A 9846-nucleotide genomic window follows, 5' to 3' on the forward strand; every position below is an offset into this window, starting at 1 on the left:
CTTCGAGAGATAACACGAAAACAATTCCCGTAAAAGATCAATGGTTTCGTTGCTTGTGTGGCACGTAGCGCCGTCTTGTTGAAAATAAGCGTTGCCAAGATCAATACCATCCGATTCCGGCCATAAAAAATCGTTAAGCATCTTTCGATAGCGCAATCCATTCACCAATAACACCTGTTAAAGGAAGACCCTTATAAATAAAACTACCATTGAACACATATTTGAAAATGTTATCTATGCGAAAAATATGCTTTATAATTTTTTAGCATATGTGTGTCTTTATAAAGGTCAATAGCAATGCAAATCCTTGTGTTTGTAATTTGATTTTTAAGTTATAACACATAACCACTTTTTAATTTTTGAATTCACATATTAAATAAACCACTTAAATTTTTTTGTTTTTTACTAAATTTATTCTTCTGAATTTATTCGAAAACGTTCATAGTTTAACGGGACCCGCCAGTCCAGAAATTTCAAAAATTCGATTTATTTTGTTTTCGATATTTCGAAAGTATAGTATCTTAAGAAAATACTGTGAAATTTTCATGCGAAAATTCCCAATATTACAGCTTCTACAGCCCGTTAACTAGTTGTTAAAAAAAAAAAAAACTCATTGCCGATCGCCCATACTAGAATCATATTATTATTTCAATTATTTCCTATTTTATTATTAAAAAACTGAAGAATACTCCGATTTTTAGTGTGTCAAATTCAAAGCCGCGATTTTCCCAACCAGTTTTTCAGATCTTGTTTTCCATATCACTATCAACGCTTCTTCCGGCCACTTTTTCGGTTTGTGTTGTAGCTTTCCTGTAAGGAGAATTGTTTGTGGGTGTATACTCAATTTGTTGGTAGTTTATTGGGGGTGACAACTAAATTAACTTATTCATTAAAATTTTAGTAAAAACAATTCTTACATATCATTTCGGTATATGAAGGTTTTTAACAGGAAATCATGGTGTTACGTACTAAGTGAGCTGTTTTACCCCGCCGAAGACCTGGCAACCCTAGCTATGTACGGTTATTTACAGTCCAAAAACAGCTGTGTGTACAATTTCTGTATACATTTTTTATCAGTGCAATGAACACAAATTGAGTTGACTTTTATTAAAATATTTGAAAATAAACATAAAGCAACATGAACGGCTTAATTGTCTTCAACAGTGCTAACGATGTTGTTTTCCAGCAGCTTAATACAGCCTTGGCTGAACATTTCTTTGCTAAGAACGCCGATCTTTTTCCCGAGAATGCAACTGCGGCATCCATTGATGGGAATATCATCTTACAAATTTTCAGTCCTATCATTAACTCTCAACGCATTATGCATTGCCAATTTGACAATACGTATTCAAGTTTTCAATGCGACAATGGACTTAACTTCGCCTTCGGCGATCTGCTGGGATATTCGTTTGTGAAAATCGGTCAACGCCCAGTGGACATACTCAAGCGACACCTAGGCGTAGCTATTGCACTGACACGCCACTTGTACGGAGCAAACTTGTTCGCTACACAAGCTAGCACCGTACAGGAGGAACTACTATCAACTTGCCTCGAAAGCTACGAAGAGCATTTGTGGGATGAGGAGCAAACTATGTTGGTGGAGGCATTGCCGCGATTGCTTATTAACACTGAACTTAAGCGCGTTGTGAGCACTGCGCTCGATGGTGCATTGGAATGTTTGCGTGACCTGGGTCATCAACGTACTCATGCCCTACTCTTTGCTTCGCACAAATTTGTTTCTTCCGCTACATCAAAGCAAGCGCTCGCTTTGAGCCCATCCGATTTGATATTTCTTACTTTGCTTGCGCGCTCTTTGCAACGCAATCATCGATCACTTAATCGGTCAGTTGCTGTATTTTTACAGGGTGCTTCTTATGATCCCAATTCAGGATGTGTGCCCTGTATTGCGCACCTGTCTCAACTAGTAAAGGGTGTGTTATTGGTGCAGGTGATCGAGTATGCAAATCTACAAGTGGCAAGCAGCATGTACGATACCTTCTTCGTACTACAAAAAATCATAACCCTGCAAATACAAGGCGACTCGGATGCAATGAAGCCGACATATGAGAGTCTAGAGTCATTTGTTAAACAAACATTGGATGCGCTCAAGCGTTCCAAGTTAAAAGGTGATGAATTGGATACTTCGTTGAAAAAATTCGTTGCCAAATGGGAGAACTTAAAGAAGATGTACGGCGACTTTTTTCGTTCTGTCGAACGAGAATTATTAGTGCGAATTGAGTCCAACGTGCCGGCGTTCATGGATGAACTAAAACAGCTTTTCACACTAACGTGCTGTGACAGTTCAGGCATTGCTTTGGACCAGTTACCAGAAGTGGCTTCAGCAGTTGAGGGAAAGATGCTCGAAATTACAGAGTTTCTAGCTGTAAAAGCTGAGCGCAACATCTCTATTGAAGCCTATTTGGAAGATTTTCCAGGTACTATTTAACATATAAACCAAGTGTAGCGGTATTAATATTATATTTTTTAATATTTCAAAGGACTCATCCATTTTGTGTATGTCAATAGGACAACTGGTCTCATGATTGCGCCCGATTTGCGCGCCAACCAGTTGGTTTCGAAAAAGAGTTTATGGTCGATGATTGAACTATCCCGCAAATACTTGAAGAAGGGACACTCAACTGTTATGTGGAAAGATAAAGTATTTAACTATTCATATTTTCTTTGGTTCGAAGATCAAGCTGGTGGTTCTATGAAATTAATCGATCTGCATCAGCTTATAGTTAGTTCAGGATCGTCTAGTAATGCCTTCAAGCCACCATTCGAACCCGGTTTACTTGCCGCCGATTATTACCAACAGCTCGCTGAAGTGTGTTTTCCAAAGGTCACACCAGGCAAAGTTAAATGCTACGAACTCTTCTGTATACATTTAGGCTTAGTGACAGCAACTTGCGCTGTGGAACATTCACGGCGTCTAGTGGCAACCATAGCCGATGTAGTGGGTGATAATAATTAATAAGTGATTTCTTTCCTTTAGCTTTAGTTATTAAGATTTCCAGGATGCATTCCAATGAAATTATTTTTACAAAATTATTTATTTGTAATAATCCACGTTTTTCTAACTTAACTTTTAAACTTTAGTATTGACATAAACATTACAAAAACAATATGCTTTGTTTGCAAGTAAAGCAATAAATGAAATGAAAGCAAGTGTCTAAATAAACGCCTAAATTTACAAAAGCGCGTTTTCGGGCTGGATTTCCTTAATTAAATTCAACTTGTCTTTGCCGTACTTGTTATTAAATCAATTATGACTATTTTATTTTTCGCCTCCTTGATGCGCCACCAACGACCTAATCGATGCTCCTGTCCAACCGCTGCAAATAATTTTGTGCCATTGCTATTAAACGCTAAGGCATTTATGAAGCCTGGCATGGGTATTGCTAAAATTTGCTTTAGTTTACGCGAATTGTCCAGCGACTGCCATAAACGAATGTAACCATCGCAGGAACCTAAAATATAAAAGTTACCCATTTTTAACTGGTTTCAACACGAAAGGTTATTTCATTTTCGTATAGTGGACTAGAAATGTATACAAATTTTCTGGTATTTTACTATAATTACGTTACCTGACGCCAATAAGTCCGTATTTACCACACAAGCCACCGCTGTTATCCAATTGGCCTCGCCATTGCTTTGGTTGCCATGCGCCAGCGCTTCCTTGCATAACGATTTCTTTTTCAGTGCGCTCCATAGGCAAAGTGAACTGAATGAAAATAATGGTGGGTAATTAAATTACTGAAAACAAAAAAAAAAAAAATAAATATTTTAGTTCCTACCCATCTTCGCCGCCAGATACGAAATTTTCGTCATTTATGTACTTGACGCATTCAATGCCATTTTGATGGCCATTGTAAATCAATTGCGATTCTTCGGTGATTTTCCATATGCGCAACGAGCAATCGATGCCACCCGAGGTAATGGCGCGTTCGCGACTAAGTGCGTCTATGCCCGTAATAGGCGCCTGATGGCCAAATCTGCAATAAACCATAAATAAACAACCATATACAGATTTTCTAGTTTCTAATTTCCTTACAGGCTCTCTACATATGCCATTTCGTCGAGCGACCATATTTTTACTGATCTATCCTTCGATCCTGAATACAACTCATGTGTGTCCTTGCGAAACACCAGCGCGGTAACCACATCTCTGTGCCCCTTAAACGTTTTTAAGTGTTTCAGTTCTTTTGGACACCATATTTGTATGTTTCGACCCCCTTCAGCCAATGCTAGGTATTTCATGTCGCTCGATAAGCAAATCGCTGTGACATGTGAACGACGCCGTGTATCACTCTCCACATCTTCTGTGTGCGCTTGCACATTAAAAGAACCTACTAGTTTCACTTGCCCCTGTATGCTCCACTTCAGCACGAATTGTGTTTTAGCGCCACTAAACACATATTTACCATCTGGTGAAACGACTAACGCGCACATTGGCAAATGTTGCTTTTTGTGCTTAAGCACAACGACGTTTTCCGCATCGTAGTCTTCAATGGAGGCAGCTATGTTTCGTCGCAATTTACCCACACTATCAAGGTATTCGGATTGGAGGCGTTGGGCAACATGGTCGTGTATTTCCCGATCTTCTGCACGTTCCGCTTCCTGTTTTTCTATCTCTTCTAGGTATTGTTTTGCTAAACGCAAGCGTTTGTCTTGTGGTGTCTCCTCCTCCACCTCATCCGATGAGAATACCAAATTTGTTGCATCCCCTTCGCCGTCGAGACCGCTCCCGAAATCATCATCACTTGCGATTTCTTCATCCTCTTTTTGGGGTCGTTTACGTGAAGGTGGTGCGGCGTTTGTTGGTTGTTTTTTACTAAATCCCTTCTTGCCACCAGTTGAGCGTGGTTCCTTTGAAAGCTACAACCGAAAGAGAAGGAAAGAAATCAGTGATAAATTGTTGGCACTGGTGATAGTATTTAGCTTACTTTTCGTTTTTTATTCGCCTTAGGCTCTTTTTTCAGGAAGAATGAGGAAGACATTTGATGGTATTCCGGCGTAGTTATTAAAATTTTTTTAATTTAATTGAATAAAAACAAAATTTTCAAAAGCGGCGTGTAATAGTCGCTTCTGGCACACGTGAATTTAGGTTTGTTTTGACAGTTGGGTGAAGCTGCTACAGCTGTAGCTGTCAAAACGTATGCACCTATTCACAATAGAATTAAGTATCGTGATAAAATTCAAAACTTTTATAAAAGGTCTGTAGTTAGGCACATTAACAATCCGCAGTTTGCCAAAACCATAAAAACAAAGATTGACAGTTCAGAGGGCAAATAAATAAACAAAAAAGAATTATAACGAACCTACCTCAAAATTGAGAATATAACCAAAGCGAGTCCATATTAAGGGGTTATATGGGTTTCGTCTTGTAAAAAAGGCCTAATTTCAATATTTTTTTCTATGTAAAAAATTATTTATTTAATTCAAACTCTTTTTTGTCTTATAGGTACATAGATACATATTTAAAGAATAATTTTTGAAATTAAAAAAAAAAAAAATTAAAACTCCTACATTGTGACGTCATTTCCGGCGACCCCTCGAAAAAATGGTGCATCCGCGTTGTCAGCATAACTCCTGAAAGAATCATCGAAAATGAAAAAAACAAAAATAAGTGTTTCAGCTAAGGCCATAAGCTCGTGCTTGAACGAAGGAAAGAAAAAAAGTAAAAATTGGAGTTTTGGCATCCATTTTTCCAAAAAAATGGAAATTTCGGTAAAATTTGCTTGAAATTTTGTTTTTTTAAATAGTTGTAATTAAAAAAAATGCTTCGTTCAAGCACGAGTAAATTGTATCTCGAACACCTGTGTAAAATTTCATCAAGATCGGTTGAGTTGTTTTCTGAACATTTGACAACCGACTTTGAAAACTCGGTTCCGAGAAAAACGCGTTTAAAGTTTTGAGTAACAATAAAAGTGACTTGTTTTCCAAGGGCTGTATTTCCGCAACTATTATTCGGATCGACTTGAAAATTTGGGATAATATTCTTGAGATGCTGTAGAAATTAATAAGCAAAAAAAAAATCGATATTTTGAACCCACGAAACCCATGTAACCCCTTAAGCAAACAAAAAAATATGAGCTTTAACGGTTTTGGCGTGTTTTTTAATACCATACCTTAAATGTCGAAGAAATATGTACATGCATTTTAGTTTCATAAGAATTGATATCAGCAAAGACATATCTACAGGGTTGGCCATATTAAACTGACCCATGTGATTATTAAAAAAATATGGAAAAAGAAACATTTTTTTGTGTTTCATTGTGAAAAACATTTAATTTAGTTCAAGGAGATTCGTTTGCATCACTTTTTGAATATGATATCGCGCAAGTGGTCGCCCTTAGCTCGTATAGCGTAATGTGCCCGTTTTTCGGCGTTTTCCATAGTTTTGGCCAGCGTCTCGGCCGATATGGCGGCTATTTCCCGTCGGATATTGGCCTTAAGTGCGCCTAGTGTCTTTGGCTTGTTGACGTAAACCTTAGATTTCAAATTACAGTAAAAAGTTATAGGGTTACTCAATGGGTCAGTTTAATATGGCCAACCCTGTATATATATAAAAATGAAATGATGTTCGTTTATACGCATTTTTTTGGGCCGATACGAGGCCAATTTTATTCGTTCTTTTTTCATATTATAGGGATCCACTAGGGGAAGGTTTTTAGCAAAAAAAAATTTCTTTTAAATATTTTCTTCATATAAAAAAAAGAAAAAATCAAAATATTGTACAAAACAAAACTTGCTCGATTCTTAGATTAAAGTAAGTTTCGAATCGACATTCATTTTATGTGTACAACTTTTTTGAATTTTTCGTTATTTATACAGAAATTTCAAATGATTCGAATGAAATTTTTTTTTTTTTTTTTTATTCCTTCCATAAAATATTACACCTGTCGTTAGACAATAAGTAATTTGATTTACAAAAAGATGGAATGAGAGTGATATTGAAGGGCCAATGCCCCCAAGCTCATTTAGAAGAAATATATACATATTATTTAAAAACAAGTGGTTAACAAACAATGACATATACGATTAGTTGACAATTGATTACAAGGATTTTGCAAGATCTGTTGGTGTTTGACGGTTAAGCCGACTTTGGGTAGATTTTTCTTTATTTGGTAGTCTTCTCATCATAGGATTTGTATGCGTTAATAGTCTATTTATGTGTCTTCTGCTAGCGCCTTGTATTGTTTCATCAATAGTATCGATGGCAAGGTCGCGATGAATATCTGCGTTAGGTATGTACCAAGGTGCATTAGTTAAGGTCCTAAGTATTTATGAAAATAATGTTTCAATTCAATTGAGCAATGCTTTCTTTGACCAATTCTATATGGAAATGAATGCGTTTGCAAACGATGTTTTCGGCTATGAACAAATGTTGGAATCGAATGAAAAAGGAAAGAAACGCGAAATGATAAAAAAATTCTTGGAAAATTTAAAATTAATGGTGCTTCATTGGAAAAATTCAAAGGTACAATAATAAGAACATACACAAGATAAAGTTAGAATTCGAATTTTTAGATTTATTTTGTTTATTTCTCATTTTTTCAGAAGTACACCACACAACAACTCATTCCAACTCTGATTTTGAAATCCTGTTGGAATTGGTGATCGATAATTTTGTCACTATAATGGTCAATGGAAATTTGCGTGTATCAGACCCTGCATATTATTTACCATATCAACTTTTTATGGAACATATGGACCAAATGAACACAAAAAAATAATTTAGTTTTGTTTTGATTTTTTGCAACATTTTGGTTTTCAGTTAATACAATAAAAACAATACTGTTTTTTCGTGAACACAAAATTCTAAATTTATTACGTTGTTTGTTTAGAATTTTTTTAGGAAATTTGTTTATTGTTGCTATTTGTGAAATCGTAGATATTTGTAAGTATTTGACTATAATCCTAAAAGTTAATGGAATACCACTATGACACATAGAAAACATTTTTTCAAAGGGGTGTTTTTCGAAAATTATAAAAAAAATTGTTTTCAATTTTGAAGAAATCAAGTAAAATAAAAAAATTTCGAAAGCATGAAATTTTTTCAAAACCAAATTTTCCTCAAAAAGATAAAAGAAATTTCTTCGAAGAGGTGTTTTTCTAAAATTACAAAAAAAAAAATTCAAAAATTTTAAACAAATAAAATAAAATAAAACTTTTTCAAGGGTATGAAATTTTTTCAAAACAAAATTTTCTGAAAACCAAACAAAATTAAAAAAAAATGGTGTTTTCAAAGCATTTCATATTCCACTATTAATAGAGAATACATTTTTTCGAGGGGGTGTTTTTCAAAGCGGAAAAAATCTTTTTTAACAAATCAATTTAAACTTTTACAAAAGTATGAAGTTTTTTCAAGAATAAAATTTTCATTAAAATTAAAAAAAAAATAGTTTTTTCAAAATATTTAATTTTCAGCAATTAACTGAGAAGAAACTTGTTAGAGCGAAGTGTTTTTCAAAACTTCAAAAAACACTATTTAACCAAAAAAAAAAAACCTTTTTTCAAAAACAACAGGAATGATAACATTGCCTAACAATTTCTGCACTTTTGCACAGTCTAAAGAGGCATTGACACAGAGTGTATTTCCAAACATAGTTCAACATTACAAAAACCATGATTGACTCAGTGAAAGAGCAATTTTAGCTGGGAAAAATAAGGACGTCAATGATATAAATTCAGCTATTTTAGATCAAATACCTGGTGACATAGTTGCGTATAAGTCAATGGACACTATTACTGATCAAGATGAGGTCGTAAATTATCCAACTCAATTCTTAAACTCACTCGATTTGCCAGGCTTACCACCTCATAATTTACGATTAAAAATTGGAGCACCGATTATTATGCTGCGCAACATTAATGTGCCACGACTTTGCAACGGTACCAGACTCGCTGTGAAGGAGCTAATGGGTAACATTATCGAAGCAACAATTTTGAAACGGAAGTACAAAGGAGAAGACATTTTGATACCCTGAATTCCACTGATTCCGGCGGATTTACCATTCGATTTCAATCGTTTGCAGTTCCCTATTCGCCTTGCCTTCGCTATGAGAATTAATAAGGCGCAAGGACAGTCTCTACAAATGTGCGGTATTAATTTAGAATACCCAATTTTTTCTCATAGACAATTGTATGTAGCTTGCTCACGAGTTGGCAAACCATCGTCATTATTCACGCGAAAGATGAAAAAACCAAAAACGTTGTCTACCAAAAAGTGTTACAATAAAGTTCGAATGCAATTGTATCAAAGAATTTGCTTTGTTTCGTATTAATTTTATTCTCTTTCAGCAAATCATTGAATTTATCGTCTAGCGAAGCGGGCGAGGGTACGCTAGTATTTTATATAGAATTGCTGCATTTTTGAGCTTAACCTAAGCAGAAAAGACATAAAACTTTACAGTGAACTACTAAAAGGGCACTGTAAACTTAATTATCACATGAAAAAGATAGGTGTAATAGAAAATGCTTCTTGTAGACTCTGCAAAGAGGCACAAGAAACAGCAGAACATGTTCTATGCGACTGCCCAGCAGTGGCACGACGTAGACTAAATTACCTGGGAAATGGGGCTATAAATCCAAACCTCCTGGTAGAAATGAAGCCTACAGCAGTTTTAGAATTTATTAACAGCCTAAAATTGTTCGAGAAGGCTACATGGTTGCATTATAGATCTCTTCAGGTCGCAGTGCACAAACAGCCAATTAATAATAATAAAAAAGAGGTTGTCTGAAAAGTCGGTTTACTGTTGGTAGTTTAACGTGACAACGTCATAAGAAACTGATGGAAGGATTGCATTTTTCAAAAGAAAATTTTATTTTTATTTGTTCGGT

At 35.4% G+C, this 9846-nt stretch overlaps 2 protein-coding genes across 2 annotated transcripts; one reads left to right on the forward strand and one right to left on the reverse strand.

Annotated features, from left to right (window-relative positions):
• The first annotated feature begins 1053 nt into the window (after window positions 1-1053).
• LOC129238604 (BLOC-3 complex member HPS1) lies at window positions 1054-3144 on the forward strand. The gene is made up of 2 exons (XM_054873677.1): window positions 1054-2435; window positions 2499-3144. The coding sequence occupies exons 1-2, from the start codon at window positions 1139-1141 to the stop codon at window positions 2972-2974; spliced, it is 1773 nt and encodes a 590-aa protein (XP_054729652.1). The 5' UTR covers window positions 1054-1138; the 3' UTR covers window positions 2975-3144.
• A 23-nt stretch (window positions 3145-3167) lies between these two features.
• Window positions 3168-5102, reverse strand: LOC129238605 (U3 small nucleolar RNA-interacting protein 2). Its single transcript, XM_054873678.1, has 5 exons — window positions 4947-5102; window positions 4055-4878; window positions 3798-3995; window positions 3588-3724; window positions 3168-3470 (listed from the first exon to the last, which is right to left on the reverse strand). The coding sequence occupies exons 1-5, from the start codon at window positions 4998-5000 to the stop codon at window positions 3232-3234; spliced, it is 1452 nt and encodes a 483-aa protein (XP_054729653.1). The 5' UTR covers window positions 5001-5102; the 3' UTR covers window positions 3168-3231.
• Window positions 5103-9846: the final 4744 nt, after the last annotated feature.

The sequence above is a fragment of the Anastrepha obliqua genome, chromosome 2 (assembly GCF_027943255.1).
Source record: "Anastrepha obliqua isolate idAnaObli1 chromosome 2, idAnaObli1_1.0, whole genome shotgun sequence".
Taxonomy (NCBI): Eukaryota; Metazoa; Arthropoda; class Insecta; order Diptera; family Tephritidae; genus Anastrepha; species Anastrepha obliqua.

Coding starts and splice junctions, on each gene's coding strand:
- LOC129238604 (XM_054873677.1), top strand. CDS start 1,139: ATGAACGGCTTAATTGTCTTCAACAGTGCTAACGATGTTGTTTTCCAG. Junction 2,436..2,498: donor CTATTTGGAAGATTTTCCAG/GTACTATTTAAC, acceptor AATATTTCAAAG/GACTCATCCATTTTGTGTAT.
- LOC129238605 (XM_054873678.1), bottom strand. CDS start 5,000: ATGTCTTCCTCATTCTTCCTGAAAAAAGAGCCTAAGGCGAATAAAAAA. Junction 4,879..4,946: donor AGGCGAATAAAAAACGAAAA/GTAAGCTAAATA, acceptor TTTCGGTTGTAG/CTTTCAAAGGAACCACGCTC. Junction 3,996..4,054: donor ATGGCATATGTAGAGAGCCT/GTAAGGAAATTA, acceptor GGTTTATTGCAG/ATTTGGCCATCAGGCGCCTA.